Below are 20269 nucleotides of genomic sequence, written 5' to 3' on the forward strand. Positions count from 1 at the left end.
GGATGTGAACTTTTATTAGTTGGTATCTGAGATGTTTTTGCACAGTTAAAAGATCAAAACAAATGTAAATCTTGGGCTCCGCTCCACTCGGAAACCCAGCGACCCTTGGCCGTCGCTACGATGTTGAAGATCAAGAGGAAGTTCCACTCGAAGCGGCGTCTGAACAGCGCCTCCAGCAGCGTGGCGGGCTCCAGCAGCGTGGCGGGCTCCGTCAGCGACCTGGAGGACCGGGTGGTCATGCTGTGTGACGACGTCCCCGCCGAGAGATCCTTCGACTCGGGGCGAGGCTCCCACAGCCCCGAGGCCAGGTCCAGCCGAGGGTCGCAGAGCGGGGAGCAGGACCCGGGACCTGAGCCTCACATCGTTCACCTGAGCCGGGACAGGCTCTCCTACAGACAGGCCTGCTATGTTGAGAGAGAACCAAGCCGGGGCCACGGAGAATACTACATACAGAGAGTGGTGCAAGTGTATGAGCGGTTTCTAAAAAGTGTTTGGGATAAGCTTTCTTAACTGTGTATGACTTCTATTCTAAGTCTTCAAAGTTATATCTGTTGTACCTCGTCTTCTGATATCTTTCTCTCTGGTATTTCTGGGCATGAGATGCATTTTACTTTATTTTTTATTACAGCCAAGGTATTCCCTTACCTGTGATCAGCATCCCCTTAAGAGTTATGAGATGCTCTGTGCTTGTATCTGCACGCTATTTGACTGCAATTACCTTCTTGGCAGTGTGCGAGGAAAGTCTGTTTTCTCTGTGTATAAAATGAAAGGGGAATTTTAAGCTTGTCTGGTAGTGAATGCTCTTGTTTTTGCCTGCCCAGTCTGTTATCACGCTCTCTCTTGGAGAGGCAAACTGCTCATGATCAAACTGCCTCTAGCAACATCTAATAGGAGTGAAAATGATCGCTGGAAGGTGAAAAATTAAAATAAATCATGTAATCACAGACTCAGAAGTAGGGGAAAATACCAGATGATAATTGATGAGATGAGTATCTTTATCACTGACATTTTCGACCTTCATACTCATTTTTCCCCGATGTTGAGGTAAAAAAATCCTTAATCTGACTCCTCTCTGAAGGTGATTGACAGACACAGTAATTACAGAGTAATTACCCACTTCCACTGACTGTTTTCTTCTGTCCCCAGGCCCACTCTGATTGATATGAGTAAGGTGTACCGGCAGACCAACCAGGAGAACCTGGAGCAGGCCTTCAGTGTGGCAGAGAGAGACCTGGGTGTCACCAGACTGCTGGACCCCGAGGGTGAGGAGGCGCATCGAGCACTTTCACTGCCACCCTGAATAATTTACTGTTACCCGGGAATACTTGAGTCTGCAGGCATTCTCTTTTCCAGCAGCAACCTGCTTCACACTCATAAAGTTACACACAGTCACACCATCTTCTGATGTTGGCCGCTGACTAGCTTCACTGCAGCAGTAGGGAGTGAAGTGCCTTGTTCAGAGGCTCTTAAACAGGAGTTTTAGAGGGGAGGGAAGTGTGTTTTTGTTCACTTTTCCCACTCAGATGACAATGCAGTTAACATACAAATTCACATATTAGTAAACCAAACAGATAAAGGAAGATTCCAGAAGATTGTTTCAGTTAGACATCTGTCCGCTGCGCCATGGTTTACAACACTGTGACGCTTTATGTCACATTATGTCACTTTGCATTACGTCACTTTGCACTACAGTATTATTTTCTTATGCTTTTTAAAATTTCTTTCCGCCTAACTTGCGTTTTCCTATTTTTAATTGATTCTTTTGATTGATTGATTCTTTTATTTATTTTAATTCTTTGTTTATCTTTGTGAATATATGTTACTATTCTTTTTATACTGAGAGGACCCAGCATACAAGCACTTCATTGCACTGTTAACCCTCTGTAGGCTGGGTATATGACAAATAAACAGACTTGAACTTGAACTTGAACCTCAGTGTCCCAATTACCAATTAGCACTGACTAGCACCCACACACTGTCTTCACTTGCTAATAAGTTATATTTATTAAAAAGCAATGTTTTGGTCTATGTGACCGTCATCAGGCAACTGAACTGTAACAACAAAATGATTTTTCTTCTCTGTGTAGATGTGGATGTGCCCCACCCAGATGAAAAATCCATCATCACATACGTCTCCTCTCTGTATGATGCCATGCCCAGGGTGCCAGACGTCCAGGATGGTGTCAAAGCCAATGTGAGTCTTCCTCCTCCTCTTCATCGCTTTGTCTTTCCCTCTAGGCCACCGTAAAGACTAGAGAAGGGCCAATAACTCCAACATCTGTATCACCAGTCTGCACAGAAAGAACACAATCACACCAAAATACCAAAGAAGATTTGAACCATCTTTCAACTCACCAATCCACCAATCTTTAAAGAAAATGTGTAGAAACAATGATTCTGTCTCTGTAACTGTGTGTCGGTTTCTGTCCTCAAGTTAAACTTCTCTATCTGTGTCTCTATCTGCATCTGTCCGTCAGGAGCTGGAGCTGCGCTGGCAGGAGTACTATGAGCTGGTCACCATGCTGCTGCAGTGGATCAGACACCACATCCTCGTCTTCGAGGAGAGAAAGTTCCCCACCAGCTATGAGGAGATTGAGGTGAGCGGATGTGGGATTGAATAGGTGGACCTGGTCAGCAATAATGGGTCATGTCTTTCTACTAACATCATAGATAAAAGTATAGGCCTATGTCTTATATTTTGATTGATGTGACATGAAGCAATTTATCCCTGATCTGCAGGTTCTTTGGCGTCAGTTTCTGAAGTTCAAGGAAACAGAGCTTCCTGCAAAGGAGGCAGATAAGAACCGCTCCAAACACATCTACAAGTCTTTTGAGGTGAGCGTTCTCTGCTTAGTTCCAGTAAAACTGCATTCTGTCAGTCATGAAGGGTGAAAGTATATCTGTAGAGTCAGATAAGATTAGATAAATTAAGATTAGATAAACTAAAATTTACTGATCCCCATGGGGAAATTAGGTTGTTGCAGCAGCAAAAGTACTAGGATTCAGCAGGGAAAAGGAAATACAATATAAGCACACAACTAGAATATACAAAGCCACTATAAAGTAGTAGAGAAAATAAAACAATAAAACAGAAGTAATAAAGTAGAATACAGACAGTTATGTAAACATGGGTTTACTTATAGTTGTTACAAATTATTTTAACAGCCTCAATTGTTTACTTAAATATGGATCACTAAATATGAAACATTTGTTGTATATGTAGGTATGAGTAAATACTAAAATTAAGTAGATAAACTAAGTAGATATGAGTAAATATACATGTATAGTCTACTGGTCATAGGATAACGGCCACTTTGCACTGGATGTCAGGTTCTGAAGTACTGAGAATCCCTTTAAGTAGTGAATGTCTTTGCACCAATGTCATCAAGACAAATACCAGTGTATTTATTATACTTGACAATTAAAGTGGTTGTGATGACGTATCCATTATTTAAGAAAATCAAAGTCATCTGTGTCTGTGTGCTGTCCTGCAGGGTGCGGTCCAGGCGGGCCATGTCAAAGTGCCACCAAGCTACCATCCCCTCGATGTGGAGAAGGAATGGGGCCGTCTGCATGTGGCCATCCTGGAGAGAGAGCGTCTCCTCAGGACAGAATTTGAGAGGTAAGAGGGCCAAATCATATGACATGCTCTCTGTTGCCAAAGCAAACTGAGTTATTTATTAGAAATACTGGCAAATAACCACAGGGCATAAAAAAAAACCCCATCCAAAATGAATCATCACACAACTGATGCGTGATATGTGATCCTGTTGGTGACTCATTTCCTAATGATGAAGTCCACTTTGGTAAAAAGTAAAACTGAGTCGGCATTGTGGGGTGGAAGTAAAAACCAGGTCCAGGGCAACCACATGATGACTGTACCATTGCCATGGCAAAGAGCTTTCAAAAATATAGTCATTTGATAGTTATTGAAAAAGTTGTTTTCATAATCACAAGCAAGCAGGGTGTAGCTGTTAGGAGGGTTGGTCTTTCATATCACAAGACTTGAGGAACTACTGTGGACACTGTTCAACATATCAACTCTGTATTAGTGGACAGATAGAGCTTTAAAAGGAGTAGCCTCCATCATGGCCTTTTTGCATCAAGGCTACGCATTAAAGTATTTATTCCGCCAGAAAACGGAGTAAGTACTTTTTTCACTTAACTCTTTCCTAAAAAGTTGTACTGAAGAAAAAATATTAGATGTTTATATACTGTGTTTTATATAGTTTTGAAGAATATAGACTTTCATTGAATTCACCAAGATACTTATAGCAACATTTAACCACTTTTACTTTTCCCTCTGAACAGTTTATCATGTTATGAGTTATCTTGTTAATTCATAATAACAAAGCAAAATACTTGCCTGGAAACTAACTGGATAATCTGGTAGTGTGTCTTGTCTAAACTGATGTGTGACCTCTGACCTCCCCACCTCCACCCCCACCCCCTCCCCTGCTGCAGGCTGGAGCGTCTCCAGAGGATTGTCAGTAAGGTCCAGATGGAGTCGGGTGTGTGTGAGGAGCAGCTCAACCAGGTGGAGACTCTGCTGCAGACGGTGAGACTCAAACCTGTGGTGAAAAAAATAGAAGAAAAACAAAATAACCAGAGCATTTTTGAGAAAGAGCATGCATGCTCAGCTAGCCTTCCCAGGATTCCTCACTAAATACTATGACTGAATGAACTACAGTAAAGTAGTTTGTGTGATCACATATGAGTCAGACATCAGACATCAGATATCAGTTTAGCTTAAGGACCAATCTATACTTGCCCCATTGCACCCCCTATTGAAACACTGATACCCTACTGCTAGTAGACATGGTGATTTATTAGATTGAAGATATGTTTTTTCTCTAAAATGTATTATCTAAGCTTTTGATACAAGGGTTGACAGTATGTGACAGTTACAGATGAGTGCTACATGTATTTTGAGGATGCAAATTGTTCCATTTAATGTTTGAGTCAACTAGATCTGTATGCTGACTTATGATGGCCTCCAAAGATTAGTGTTAATCTACAAGTCAAACTCTTCAAGACTTTCTGACAGACCATATTAGACAGACCAAAACTCATTAAATAAATCATTACAGCCATCATAACCACATGCAAAACTGTCATTTTTTTTTTGTCCATGCCGCAGGATGTGAGGATGCTGAGTTCAGGGAAACCTGCCCAGCACACAGCAGAGGTAGAGGCAGACCTGGAAAAGGCAGAAGGAATGATCCGATTCCTCTTCAATGATGTTCAGCTGCTCAAAGACGGACGCCACCTTCAGGCTGAGCAGATGTATCGCAGGTCCGGAATGAACATCTTAGTCCAACTCACGCTACATGTTGTTTCTTTCACCTTAATTGCAAAAAGTAAAACAACTAACTTCCAGTCACATCGATTGACACACTGTATTGTTACGCTGATTCTGTCTCTAGAGTGTACCGTCTCCACGAGCGGCTGGTGAACCTCCGGAGCGAGTACAACCTGCGGCTCAAGTCGGGCGTGACCATGTCCCAGATCCCCATGACTCAGACCCACACCGTCCAGATCCTGCAGCAGGCCCCCATGAGGGTGAGGCCCGAGCTGGACGAGGTCACCCTGCGCTACATCCAGGACCTGCTGGGCTGGGTGGAGGAGAACCAGCGGCGGGTGGACCAGGGGGAGTGGGGCTCCGACCTGCCCACCGTCGAATCCCAGCTTGGCAGCCACCGCGGCCTGCACCAGTCTGTGGAGGAGTTCCGCTCCAAGATCGAGAGGGCGAAGGCGGATGAGGTACGCTCAGTCGAAATGCATGATACTTTACATAGAGGCAAATAGATACTTTATTCATCCCCAAGGGAAATCTGGGTGTCATCAGCAAAATAAAGTGATCACTGATCACTTTAGGGTTGATTAGACACAGTGATTTTCTCATGGATTAGCATGGAATATTATTTGACTGACATGTTTATGTCTCTTACCTTTCCTTCGATCCAGAGTCAGATCTCGCCTGCCAGTAAAGCTGCATACCGCGACTATCTGGGAAAGCTGGAGCTGCAGTATGGAAAGCTGCTGGTAAGTTACAAATAGAGGCTGGAGGTGCTAAACAGAGAAAGTTAGCTGCAAAAGTCTAAAGAGATTGTAAAGTCCTCTTAAAAAGGTCAGTAAACTGTGTCTGTGTTGAGCAGACACAATGAACATGTGTCACTAATACAGCATGCTCATGAAGGCTGTACAGTTGAAACATGACTGCTGAATAAAGGCACAGTTTATTTGTTTTTCAAGCTGAGCACCAAAAAGAGGCTTTGCAGTTGCATCACAAATCTTATTTGTGTTTGAACCAATCATCCAGTCCCTCATAAACTCATCTGTCGTCCACTTTGTCATCTTGCATCCTTGCAGAATGCCTCTAAGACCCGTCTGCGCTACCTGGACCAGCTCCACGCCTTCGTCACTGCAGCAACAAAAGAGCTGATGTGGCTGAATGAGAAAGAGGAGGAGGAGGTGAACTACGACTGGAGCGAGCGCAACACCAACATGACAGCCAAGAAAGACAACTACTCGGTACATAAACACTGTTATGGTATAATGCATTGAACTGATGATGCTGTTGAGCTTACCCACATCATTATCTGGTGATAAATAATAATATAATGGCATATATGTTGTTGTTGTGGAGCAGGGTTTGATGAGAGACCTGGAGCTGAGGGAGAAGAAGGTAAACATTGTCCAGGCCACAGGAGACAAGCTGCTGAGGGACGGGCACCCTGCCACGAAGACTGTAGAGGTAAGATTAGATTCTAATTTATTTGTAATAGTGAAGCGTTTTAGAACAGGCAGGAACTCATTCACTGTACTTTGACAGCACAATTATACGCAGCATTTGCAACCTCAGTTAAAGTGGAAATTCATTCTTTTGTTTATGCAGTGTTGGCAATAGAGAGTAGCAAAACTGAAATGTGTTTATATGAAAATGTCATGGATTATGAATTTAAAATGTGTTTGTCTTGTCTATATTGTTTTTAAAAGTGGAGTTTTTCGAATGCATAACAACTTATCTTCCTCATCAGTCCTTGAAGCTATGATTTTTTGTTTTGCTTCAGTTACAATTTATTGGTCTTTTGTTTAATAGTGTTTTAGCGCAATGTATAATAACTGTCTCTGCTCCTCTGTCCCAGGCCTTCACTGCAGCGCTGCAGACCCAGTGGAGCTGGCTCCTTCAGCTGTGCTGCTGCATCGAGTCCCACCTGAAAGAAAATACTGCCTACTTCCAGGTATGTTCACTCATGCATTCTCCTAGACTTTATCACACTTTGTTGGGTTATTTCTCCAAGCACCGTTCAGGCTTTTTCTTTGGTCATTGTACATCAGTGAATCTTTTACTCTTTAGCATTTGTCTTACCATTGCTGCTTGTACATTTTGTACAAAGAAATAAATGCTGAAGTCCAAATGATGCATTTAATTTCTCCACTTTTTTCCATGTAGTTTTTCTCAGATGTGAAGGAGGCAGAGGAGAAGATGAAAAAGATGCACGACACGATGAAGAGGAAGTACACATGCGACCGCTCCATCACCGTCACACGGCTTGAAGACCTGCTACAGGACGCAGCTGTAGGTTCATTCACTGTTACGTTACAAACATCAAAAGTAATATCAGCATATTGTTACTTTATGTAGAACCAGGGATAGTTACATCTGATTGGCTGGTAGGATTGGAGCTAGTAAATTAGGCTGATAAGACGGGTGTATTTTGACATAAAAATCGTACCTATTGCAGCTTTAACAATATATTAAAGGTCTCCTGAATATATATATATTACATATTAACAATTTTGTATGAATTACCATAGAATGCATTATTTTTGTGTATTAATTTTGATTTACTCCACATTCTATTCTTACTGTGATCTTCGCAGGATGAGAAGGAGCAACTGAAAGAGTTCAAAACCCACCTGGAAGGCCTGAACCGCAGGGCCAAGACCGTCGTCCAGCTGAAACCACGTAACCCTGCTGCCCCCATAAAGGGCAAGCTGCCTATCCAAGCTGTCTGCGACTTCAAACAGATGGAGGTAAGCAGGAGAGAATTCGTACCGCTGTTCATTGTTGTTAATTGTGTCCATAAAATGTCCATGAAATGTCCAATTCACCAACTGCATTTTTCTAATTACATTAAATACATTTTTGGACATAAACAGGATAACTGGAGACATGCGTGACATTCAATTATGCTGACTGTTAAATTGTTAAATTCTCTTTTCCCATGTTTCATTGTTTGTGAAAGACAAAAAACTGAGAAAACCTAATTTCTGAAAAGGGTGAGGACTATCAGGCCGGTCAGACATGTGTCTCTATTTTCTGTCTTGTTCCAGATCACAGTTCACAGAGGAGATGAGTGCGCTCTGCTGAACAACTCCCAGCCCTACAAGTGGAGGGTGCTGAATGACAAAGGCAGCGAGGCAATGGTGCCTTCCATCTGCTTCCTGGTTCCCCCCACCAATAAGGAGGCTGTCAACAGTGTTGCCGGGTGAGCTAAACCCGAGTCCGGTGACTCCCAGGGGTCCTTGAGGAGAGTTTGAGGGGGTCTCCAATAATTTAATTTCACTAGCAATTATCCCAATTAGAGAATGTACTGTATACTATCCATGAACTTTTGATGTGAAAGTGTTGTCACATTTCTATAGTATGTCATTAACAAATGGAATACAAATTCTACATTTTTAATTGATTGAATAAAAAACACACACACACACACACACACACACAGACAGTGCACTAATCTCTACTTTGCCTTCCTCAGGCTGGACGGGAACCTCCAGAGGCTGCTGACGCTGTGGCAGACGATGCATGTGGACATGAAGAGTTTGCTGTCATGGCAATACCTGATGAGAGACATCCACATCATCAACACCTGGAACATCACCATGGTAACAACACAGAAGAAAAATATTAGAGAAAAAGCCACAAGCTACGAGAGGCTTACATCGTGTCTAACAATGCTTCTCAGCTGGTATAAAATCACTGTAATAAACCTAATAACCTTTCCTAATAATAAGAATTTAATATTATTATTCCGCTAAGTGAACAGTAGTTAAACAAAGTGTTCCTACCTGTAGTCATAATAATTTGCCCCATGCCCATAATGAGCAAATTAGATAAACATAAAAATCAAACCTTCCTTAATAAAAATTACTCTCCATTTGATTTGAAATAGAGGGAAGAGAAGTTAGCTCATCTTAATGTCAGGGTCTTTCCCAAAACAAGTCTGTTGATCTAGATCTAGTCAGACAGGCTCCCTCCTCCCTCCTCCCTCCCCTCTCCTCACCTTGTCCTTCTCCTCTGTATCCCCGCAGTTTAAGACCCTGAAGGTGGATGAGTACCGGCTGGCGCTGAGGAACCTGGAGCTGCACTACCAAGACTTCCTGAGAGACAGCCAGGACTCTCAGCTGTTTGGAGCGGAGGACCGTATGCAGGTGGAGGCCGGCTACAACAGGTCCAACCAGCACTACAACACACTGGTCAGCAACGTGGAGCAAGGTGTGTACTGTCTGATGAAAGAAATACTGTTTCTTTGCAAGAGTTATTTTCCCTTCATTCATTTTTTCATCACCAACACATGAATACTGTGGCCTGAAACAGATATTCGTTGTTGGACACATGCATTTTATTTTATGTTGGACACATACATTTTGTCATGAAATCATTTGTCAGGCATCTGTTGTGAGATTCAGTCGTGGCCATTTGTCTGTAAGTTGTTGTTGACTGTTGAATTCACATTACAGGCTATGTGGCGCCTGTGGGAGGTAAGGTGCTTTGGTTGTAGTACCAGATGTAGTAGCTTCTGATTGGCTGAACGAAGGACTGTGTGTGCAGCTGAGGCTGTTGTGCTGTCGTGTTTGTTTTCACTTCATCAACTTAATCATCTAAATCATCCTTATTGATTCTAGTTTTCCTCCTAACGTCACTTGTCATTGCATTCTCCTCTATGTGCATGAGTGTGTTGTTTGTGTTGAGTAGGTTTTCAGAATCACTATCAATCAATTAATTAATTAATCAATCAAAGGATAATCAATGTGGAACCAATTATGCATGAAGCAGTGAGTTTGTTGTTTGCAGTACTACAGTATGCCAGTAATACAAATGATACTAATGTGCTATGAGATGCAGAAACACTCACAAATCACAGAGTAATTGTACTGAAGCGTTTTAACCAAATTAATAACTTGATTTTTTCCAGATGATTTAAAGTGATTTACAGAAGTTCTATATTTGAAGGGTTTCATTCTAAAACACTTTACCACCATATCGGTGATTACATTCTCTAAAATGTCACTGTTAGATAATTAATTAATTAATAAGATCTCAATAAAGCTAATAACTTTGGTAATATGCCATGGCTTTTTCGTGCAGTTGTTTTGTCAAAGTAGACATTTTCTCTCATCTCATTTTAAAATGAAACTCTTCATTTATACTTCTATTAATCTTACAAGAGATATCTTAAGTAGTGAGGAACCTGACTTAAACACATAATCATCTTTCCCCGACCCGTCCAGGAGAGCAAGACGAGTCTGTGTGTAAGACCTACCTGAGCAAGATCAAGGACCTTCGTCTGCGGCTGGAGGGCTGTGAGACTCGAACGGTCACACGCCTCCGGCAGCCTGTGGACAGGGAGCCTCTCAAAGCCTGCGCTCTGAAGACCGCAGAGCAAATGGTAATGTACAAGAAATATGATCTCAATTGGCCAGATGGTTGTGCTATAACACATTATCAGCTTTAAAAGGCCATAACTCCCCAAAAAGTCTGATTTACACTAAACTTGGTACGCATATCCAGCTGGACTTGCGCTACAACTTTGCCAATTGGACCCATATCTGCCATTTTGAATTATTTGGAAAACACATTTTTAACATCTCTTCCTACCTCGTTGGCCTGGCTTTTCAATATGCCATGCTAAGCATAAGGATCAAGCAAAGTCACTATGAAACTTGATGAACTCTTTAGGCTCTCTATCTGGAACATGCATACCAAAATCATTCAAATCTGTCAAAACATGGCCAATTATAGCCACTATGAAACTATGGCCTGCCGTAGTCTAACCTTTAACCATATCCATTCAGCTCTACACCCCTTGAAATCCACGACATTACCATTAGGTCTTGAACCCCATAATCGCCACCAGCAGCTGTATTTTAATCTAAAGTGACTGTGCTTTTTGGGGCCAAGATTGCGACAAGATTGCCTCAACTGATTCTGATTGTGATAGTGATAATGAGAACAGACATCAGTGCACATGTGCCTGGCACATCATTACTTTTCCTGTACACATGGTGCCTCCATCTGGAGTACAGATGTGCATCTACATCTGTAAAGTGAATATACCCGCCCAGACACTTTCTGCACATCTATATGGAACCTCTGTTGACACGTGAATATGAGCACATTCCATGTATTCATGCTGTAATTTTTCACATACATTTTTCCTCATATTGTCCTTTTCCTATGTTATATATTGCAAGTAAGTTCGTAAGTTCTGCTGTTGCGCATACTTTTGATGCTGTAATCCATACTATTTTCATACTTTCATTCTCACATTTCTACATAATATATGCCGTTGTATGCTGAAAAGCGAGTTTATTGTGTATGGATATTACTGGCTTTATTAGTGATACTGAATATTTGTTCAACAAATCATCTCCCTTTTTTCTCGATGGCAGAAAGTGCAGTCAGAGTTAGAGGGTTTGAAGAAAGACCTGAACTCCATAGCTGAGAAGACGGAGGAGGTGCTGGCCTCTCCCCAGCAGTCCAGCTCCGCCCCGGTGCTCCGCTCTGAGCTGGACGTCACTCTGAGGAAGATGGACCACGTCTACGGCCTTTCCTCCGTCTACCTGGACAAGTAAGCCTCATCCTGACCACAGTGACCAGTCATGTTAATAGGATGAATACTTGATAGAGGGGGGGACTCGAGCCACATGACTTGGACATCAGTCAGACTCGTGTCGCGATTTGAAGTGCTTGAGACTTGACTTGATGCATGAAGAGAAGACTTGAGGCTTGACTTGACTCGGGTTCTGGTGACTTGGGACTTGACTTTGACTTGTACTTTGATGACTTGAAAAGGTTTCTAAAGTCTCGACAAAAGATCTTGTGTTTATGTAAATGACTCAGATTGAAAGTGATGAGATTTGTTCCACCACCACGACTGAATTTAAATTCTGTTTTCTGAATTTGTATGGAATGATTGAACTGATTGAAATTGAAACTGATTATAGAATTCAAACTCATGATGCGCTTACCAAGTTTTTATCCTATTAAAACCATATTGCATTGGAAATCCTAGATATTTCTAGGATTATAGGATTCTAGTTCTACATTAAAACTTGGGACTTGAGACTTGTGCATCAAGATTTGAGACTGACTTGGGGCTTGGGCAAAGTTGACTTTGTCCCAACTCTGCTTATTGATGGATTTGCAAAGTGTGGTTTCGACTTTGCTACAGTGTTGTACCTCTTACCTTCAGGCTGAAGACCATTGATGTGGTGATCCGAAGCACCAAAGACGCTGAGGACACACTGAAGAATTATGAGACTCGTCTGCGTGATGTTAACAAGGTGCCAACAGACGAAAAGGAGGTGGAGAACTACCGCAGTCAGCTAAAGGTATTTACTCTTTCAGGGAAAAATGTACTGAGCATCACAATGTGTGCATCCACATATTTGGTGGATGCCTTTATCCCGAGGACTTTACCATATGTGTATATATTTTAGCATTGGCATCCTCAATGGGATTTGAACCCTTAACCCTGGCAGTGTTAGTGCCATGCTGTTTCCATTGAGCTATACAGGACCGCAACACTGTTATATGCAGGGGGTCTGCATCAAGCAGTAATGTTGTTCTCTCTCTTTCTCTTTCTCTCTCATCCTCTCTTCTCTCTCTGACAGAAAATGCGTAGTGAGGCAGAGGCCGACCAGGTAGTGTTTGACCGCCTGCAGGACGAGCTGAAGCGGGCAACGACTATCAACGACAAGATGACACGAGTCCACAGCGAGCGTGACTCTGAGCTGGAGCACTACCGCCTGCTGGTCAACGGCCTGCTGGAGCGCTGGCAGGCCGTGTTCGCCCAGATCGACCTGAGACAGCGAGAGCTCGACCTCCTGGGCCGCCAGATGCACTCGTACCGCGAAAGCTACGAGTGGCTCATCCGCTGGCTCGGCGAAGCGAAGCAGAGACAGGAGAAAATCCAAGCTGTGCCTATTGGTGACAGCAAGGCTCTCAAGGAGCAGCTGGCACAGGAGAAGGTATTGTAGGTCCAGAGAGGAATAAGCTGTGTGGGGTATGGAGAGGAAGAGGCATCACATCGCCCTCTGGTGGTAATACTGTATATTGGCTCAGTAAGGAAGAGTACATTGAATCAAACATGAGAAGGACAGCATTTCCTCATACAAACAGTTTTCCTTCATTGATTGTAATAACTTGCTTGGATGAAATTGAGTTTCCACTAAAGTTCATGTAAAAATAAATAACTATGTACTTGTGAATGGAAACATGGATAAGGATTTTCTCAACAATAACCAGAAGGGCGCTAGTTGTCACTTTTCTTCTCCATAGAGAGGTTGTAGAACAAAATACATTGTGAAAATGTAAAAACAGAAAGTGAATAGCCTGCAAACAATAGTCTTTTTTTCAGAATTTCATATTTTTATTCATCTGTACAGAAACTCCTGGAAGAGATTGAGAAAAATAAGGACAAGGTTGAAGATTGCCAGAAATATGCAAAGGCATATATTGATGCAGTCAAGGTATGTGCAGATATGGTCAGAATGGTGAAAAATAAGAAATTAACTTTTTGGCTTGACTAAACTTTTTCCATCTCTTTTTTGTTTTAGGACTATGAGCTTCAGGTTGTGACTTACAAAGCACTGCAGGATCCCATAGCATCTCCTTTAAAGAAAACCAAAATGGAGTGTGCATCCGATAATATCATCCAAGAGGTAGGTTTTACAAGACATTCATGCAGTGTCATCTCAGATGCTGCTGCCTTTGTCAGATATTCTTATGTTAAAAGTGAATAGTACATAAGCTGCAAAGAGCAGAGACATGGACACACATCATGTCCAGGCAATTGGTTGAGTGGATCAGTATAAAATCATTAAAACCTACACACTGTTTTAATGATTTATCTTTTTAACATTGTTGTGATAAAATGCTTTGATCTAAAACAGATCTTGTTTTTGATTGTGCAGACTTTAAATATGATTTACAGAAACCCTGGGAAGTCAGTTGTGTATTAATGAAATCTGAGCAGCATTGTAAGAAAAAACACACACTTTACAGTTAGATGTACTGTTAAGTGTTCTGTACTACTAAATTTCTTTCAGTATGTTACTCTGAGAACCCGCTATAGTGAGCTGATGACTCTCACCAGCCAGTACATCAAGTTCATCACAGACACACAGCGCCGCCTGGAGGATGATGAGGTAATTACACGCACTCTGAAGGCAGCAGCAGCTTTCTGTCAAAAACTTAGAACCCCACTAACACAAACCCTGACACCCACCACCAAACACCTGCTATTACTGATTAATAATGTATGGGAAATAATTTGTCATTATTTCTGAAATAATTCCAGAATGTTGGCACTTGAAATTTAGGATTCTGTAATTCAGAGTATAATGTATTTAGAATGATAGGGCAACGTACAGTGGCGAGTGCAAAGTTTTAAGTGAATATTGTATAGTGGTAGTGTTGCAGCACATCACATCCCCACTACAGTACCTGTCTTTCATTCCCCTACACTGTGTACTTAGTCGATTCATAATCAGCCACTGAGTTACAAGCCTGTTTGTACATATGCTTCTGATTTGCACGGGCATTAGCCCCCTAATTCAGTCACATTTTCCAACTGCGCAACAGCTTGTCCTACAATTTGATTTGTTATTTGCTTCTTTATTTATTCTTGAAATCAGGAGGCTTCCATTTGGCTAACTACCTCCTCAAATATATTGTTTTTTTCAAACTATCACTTTACTTTTCTCTTCCCTTCTTTTCTAACTGTATTTTGTTTGGTTCTTTAAACTGCTCACCAGTGCTTTGTCATGATGAATATTAATCATGCGCTTAAGAGATGAATTAACCCCAAAGCATCAGGTATTTAAAAAAAGACCCTCTCTGTCCATATCATCCCTCTTTACATCAGACCCTTCTCATGCTGTTGTTAAAGGGAAGGTTTAGGATTTTTTGAAGTCTATTCTAATTGAGCCCCCTCTTAGACCATTAAAAAGTTCTCATGGCACCAGCTTCCTGTTAGCATTTTTTTGCTATGTTAGTGTCAATGGAATTGAAACTTTTACTCATAAATCAAATTTTCAAGCCATTTCTCATACTTCCATCACCGTAATAATACAACAAATAAGTGGTAGAGCTGTTTGAAAGGACACAATTTTGACAGTAATGGTTTCATTCCATTGACTTGCACTAGCATTGCTAAATAAGTGCTACAGGAGGCTGGTGCCAAAATATCGGAAAGAAAATACTGGGGTCCAGATTTTTGAGTGTCCCAAGACCGAGCTTGATGAGTGCTCAATAGGATAAGTTTCTAAAATTCAGAACCTTCCCTTTAAGAATCTGTCACTCATGTACAGTTACATGATACACTTAACATTCGTACTGAAGATTAATACCCATCTCTTGATGTTAACCTTATCTGTTATCAGACTCAGTACAACTTGATCTTGGATTTTTGTCTCGTGACATTACATTTTAAATTCAAGGTCATTTCGTGTTTTATAAAAATCATGCTGTGTTTGCTGCATCACTATGCTATTCCTCATAATGAAGATAGATTGGTGCACTTGCATAGCAGTACTGTTGATTCTGACTTCTGACTTGCAATGCAAATTCCATAGGACAGATTTTTATTAATGGGCTGTTTTGTAATTATTGCCTGCTTTATCAAGTCATTATTAGCTTACCCACGCTGCTTAATACACTTTGCATGTTGCTGATAATTCTTGTCTGCCTATCCATTCGCAGTTACTTTACACATTTTACAGAAAACTGAGAAAATTTTAAGATTGAGGAGTGACGCAATCCTAGCCAAAAATCTGCAATAGTGGCTGAATTATGCAACTCCAGTGTGCCCCTAGAAACTAATTTTATATGATGAAATATGAAATATGTTTTAGATGGACTGTGGCAGCAGCAGCAGCATACTTACAGCATACTCACTCCTTGCTACATGAAAATAGTTATAATAAGTTTGGTACTATTATTATATATGCAGATTTGCTGTAACTTTGCTGTACCTATCCCTTAATCACTGTGTACGATGCTAATTTTCTAACATGTGACCAGGCTTTATTACACAGACAAAGGGCAAGTATCTAGAACATCAATCAGGAAAAATTCCTCAACTGCATGAAGCCATTCAAAATCCAAAGTGTAGTGTTGTGCCGTGTTGTGAAGTAAAGTCTCATTCAGTGTGCCATACATTAAATGAACATGACAAGCATTTCCCAATACACTATTTTTTCCCTAGTTAAATAAATAAATGTTTATTTGTTGTAAATAATTAGCCATAGCTGTAACATATTCTCATGTATTTACATTTCCATGTACCTACATGTTTAATAACTACTAGGATATTGAATATTTTATATTCTAACACCCTTAACATTTTCTCAATTCCCTTTATTCCCTCTTTGCTTCTACTAATATAGAAAGCTACTGAAAAACTAAAAGAAGAGGAGAGGAAAAAGATGGCAGAGATGCAGGCTGAGTTAGAAAAACAAAAGCAGTTAGCTGAGGCCCATGCTAAAGCTGTGGCCAAAGCAGAACAAGAAGCCCAGGAGTTAAAGTTGAAAATGAAAGAAGAGGTCAGCAGGAGGCAAGATGTTGCAGTGGATGCTGAAAAACAGAAGCAAAACATACAGCAGGAGCTGCACCATCTCAAGAGCCTGTCAGAACAGGAGATCAAGTCCAAGAATCAGCAAGTGGAAGAGGCACTATACAGTCGTACCAAGATTGAGGAAGAAATCCACATCATTAGAGTCCAGTTAGAGACTACAATAAAACAGAAGACCACTGCTGAGGCTGAGCTACAGCAGCTCAGAGACAAGGCTACCGACGCTGAGAAGCTCAGGAAAACTGCTCAGGAGGAGGCAGAAAGGCTTCGTAAGCAGGTTACTGAAGAGTCTCAGAAGAAGAAAAATGCGGAGGAGGAGCTGAAACGTAAATCTGAGGCTGAAAAAGAGGCTGCCAAGCAAAAGCAGAAGGCACTGGATGACCTGCAGAAATTCAAAATGCAAGCTGAGGAGGCAGAGAGGCGCATGAAACAGGCTGAGGAAGAGAAACAGAGGCAGATTAAGGTAGTGGAGGAGGTGGCTCAGAAGACTGCTGCCACTGAGTTGCAAAGCAAACGCACGTCATTTAATGAAAAGGCAACAAAACTTGAGGAATCACTGAAGAAAGAACAGGGCACTGTCCTTCAGTTGCAGGAGGAAGCTGAGCAACTCAAGAAACAACAGGATGAAGCCAACAAAGCCAGGGAGCAAGCAGAGAAGGAGCTTGAAACATGGAGACAGAAAGCCAATGAGGCTCTCCGATTGAGGCTTCAAGCTGAGGAGGAAGCCCACAAGAAGAGCCAGGCTCAGGAGGAAGCAGAGAAGCAGAAGGTGGATGCTGAGCGAGATGCCAAGAAAAGGGCAAAGGCTGAAGAAGCTGCACTTAAACAAAAGGAAAATGCAGAGAACGAGCTGGAAAGACAGAGGAAATTGGCAGAACAAACAGCCCAGCAAAAGCTATCTGCAGAACAAGAATGTATACGCTTAAAAGCTGACTTTGAACATGCTGAACAACAGAGGGCCCTGTTAGATGATGAGCTCCAACGTCTAAAAAATGAGGTGAATGCTGCTGAAAACCAGAGAAAACAATTGGAAGACGAACTGGCTAAAGTCAGAAGTGAAATGGATGTTCTTCTTCAGATGAAGGTTAAAGCTGAGAAGGAGACAATGTCTACCACAGAAAAGAGCAAGCAGCTCCTTGAATCTGAGGTGTTGAAAATGAGGCAACTTGCTGAAGAAGCGACCAGGCTGAGATCAGTTGCTGAGGAGGCTAAGAAGCAAAGGCAGATCGCTGAGGAGGAGGCAGCTCGGCAAAGAGCTGAGGCTGAAAAGATACTTAAGGAAAAACTAGCTGCCATCAATGAGGCAACTCGTCTGAAGACTGAAGCTGAGATTGCCCTGAAAGATAAAGAAGCAGAAAATGAAAGACTCAAAAGAAAAGCTGAGGAAGAAGCTTATCAGAGAAAGCTGCTGGAGGACCAAGCTGCTCAGCATAAGCAAGACATTGAGGAGAAAATCACACAACTGAAGAACTCATCTGATTCTGAGTTAGTGAGGCAAAAAACAATTGTGGAAGAAACTATTAAGCAAAGGAAAGTGGTTGAAGAGGAGATTCGTGTCATTAAACTCAACTTTGAGAAAGCATCAAGAGGCAAGTTAGATTTGGAGCTGGAATTAAACAAACTGAAGAGCATTGCAGAGGATACACAGCAGAGCAAACTCAAAGCTGAGGAAGAGGCAGAGAAATTGAAAAAGCTTGCTTCAGAGGAAGAGAAGAAAAGGAAAGAAGCTGAGGAGAAAGTCAAGAGGATCACTGCAGCAGAGGAAGAGGCAGCTAGACAGTGCAAAGCTGCTCAGGCTGAAGTTGAACGACTCAAAAAGAAAGCCACTGAAGCAAATAAACAGAAAGAGAAGGCTGACAAAGAGGCAGAGAAACACATTATTCTAGCCAAAGAGGCAGCACAGCAATGCAGTGCTGCAGAACAGAAAGCACAAGATGTTCTCAGTAAGAAAAAAGAGGACATCCTTGCTCAGGACAAGCTAAAAGAGGAGTTTGAAAATGCCAAGAAACTTGCACAAGCTGCACAGAAAGCCAAAGAGAAAGCAGAGAAAGAGGCTGCCTTACTCCGTCAAAAAGCTGAGGAGGCTGAAAAACAGAAAAAAGCAGCAGAGGATGAAGCTGCAAAACAAGCCAAAGCTCAAAAGGATGCAGAGAGAGTGAAGAAGGAAGCAGAGAAGGAGGCCGCCAAGCGAGCACAAGCTGAGGCAACAGCTCTTGAACAGAAGCGGCAGGCTGACGCAGAGATGGCCAAGCACAAAAAACAAGCTGAACAAACAATTAAGCAGAAGTCTCAGGTTGAAAAGGAGCTGGCAAAGGTTAAATTGCAGCTGGATGAGACTGATAAGCAGAAATCTGTCTTGGATGAGGAGCTTCAGCGAGTGAAAGGTGAAGTAAATGATGCTGTCAAACAAAAAGCACAGGTGGAGGATGAACTGTCCAAAGTCAAGATCCAGATGGAGGAGCTCCTGAAACTTAAGCTAAAGATTGAGGGAGAAAACAAGCGCCTCATACAAAAAGACAAAGATAATACACAGAAATTCCTTGCAGAGGAGGCAGAGAAAATGAAGAGCCTGGCAGAGGATGCTGCCAGGCTTAGTGTGGAGGCTCAGGAAACAGCCAGACAGAGACAGATTGCTGAGTCTGACCTGGCTGAACAGAGGGCACTTGCAGAGAAAATGCTGAAGGAGAAAATGCAGGCTATCCAAGAGGCTACAAAACTGAAAGCTGAGGCCGAGGAGCTCCAGAAACAAAAGAACCAAGCGCAAAAACAGGCTCAAAAGCTACTAGAGGACAAACAACAGATACAGCAGCGTCTTGATGAGGAGACAGAGGGCTTCCAGAAATCATTAGAGGCTGAGCGCAGGAGGCAGCTTGAAGTTTCAGCTGAAGCAGAGAAACTGAAACTGAGGGTAAAAGAGCTCAGTAATGCTCAGTCAAAAGCTGAAGAGGAAGCTAAGAAATTCAAGAAACAAGCCGATGAAATCAGAGTTCGTCTTCAAGAGACAGAAAAACATACTGCAGAAAAGGTTGTTGTGGAAAAGTTGGAGACACAGAGACTGCAGAGCACCAAAGAAGCTGATGAGTTACGAAAAGCCATTGCTGACCTTGAAAAAGAGAAGGAGAAATTGAAAAAAGAGGCAGAAGAGCTTCAGAATAAGTCTAAAGAGGTATTGTGACATGAATTAACATTGTAACGCAATATATACAAACCCTTGAAATTAACATTATCTTAAAAGCACTAACTATTTGTGGAAGCACATATTTAACATTTCATGTAAATTGCAGAGACTCAAAGTAACACTGCCCAGCAATTTATATGAATGCCATTCAAAACCCAATATTGTATATTTAAAATGCCACTATTTTATACATGTATTACAATAATTTGGGATTTCTGAACTT

The 20269-nt window shown here is 41.8% G+C and overlaps 1 protein-coding gene across 1 annotated transcript in view; it reads left to right on the top strand.

Moving 5' to 3' along the window:
• The window catches only part of pleca (plectin a), a 41931-nt gene that overhangs the window by 13344 nt on the left and 8318 nt on the right, over positions 1–20269 (top strand). Inside the window, exons 7-31 of the mRNA XM_071535684.1 lie at positions 1147–1262; positions 2088–2194; positions 2478–2597; positions 2740–2835; positions 3495–3622; positions 4465–4558; positions 5141–5295; positions 5427–5763; positions 5968–6045; positions 6373–6534; positions 6653–6757; positions 7149–7244; positions 7457–7582; positions 7888–8040; positions 8341–8495; positions 8769–8895; positions 9322–9505; positions 10522–10679; positions 11683–11861; positions 12486–12624; positions 12907–13263; positions 13681–13764; positions 13852–13956; positions 14344–14442; positions 16684–20034. Of these exons, the coding sequence (XP_071391785.1) occupies positions 1147–1262; positions 2088–2194; positions 2478–2597; positions 2740–2835; positions 3495–3622; positions 4465–4558; positions 5141–5295; positions 5427–5763; positions 5968–6045; positions 6373–6534; positions 6653–6757; positions 7149–7244; positions 7457–7582; positions 7888–8040; positions 8341–8495; positions 8769–8895; positions 9322–9505; positions 10522–10679; positions 11683–11861; positions 12486–12624; positions 12907–13263; positions 13681–13764; positions 13852–13956; positions 14344–14442; positions 16684–20034 (6811 nt within the window). The remainder of the gene's footprint in view (positions 1–1146; positions 1263–2087; positions 2195–2477; positions 2598–2739; positions 2836–3494; positions 3623–4464; positions 4559–5140; positions 5296–5426; positions 5764–5967; positions 6046–6372; positions 6535–6652; positions 6758–7148; positions 7245–7456; positions 7583–7887; positions 8041–8340; positions 8496–8768; positions 8896–9321; positions 9506–10521; positions 10680–11682; positions 11862–12485; positions 12625–12906; positions 13264–13680; positions 13765–13851; positions 13957–14343; positions 14443–16683; positions 20035–20269) is intronic.

Source organism: Centroberyx affinis, unplaced genomic scaffold, assembly GCF_046629955.1.
Source record: "Centroberyx affinis isolate AG114_WGS23_722 - 3 ecotype Tasmania unplaced genomic scaffold, CSIRO-AGI_Caff_v1 ptg002746l_1, whole genome shotgun sequence".
In the NCBI taxonomy this organism is placed as follows: Eukaryota; Metazoa; Chordata; class Actinopteri; order Beryciformes; family Berycidae; genus Centroberyx; species Centroberyx affinis.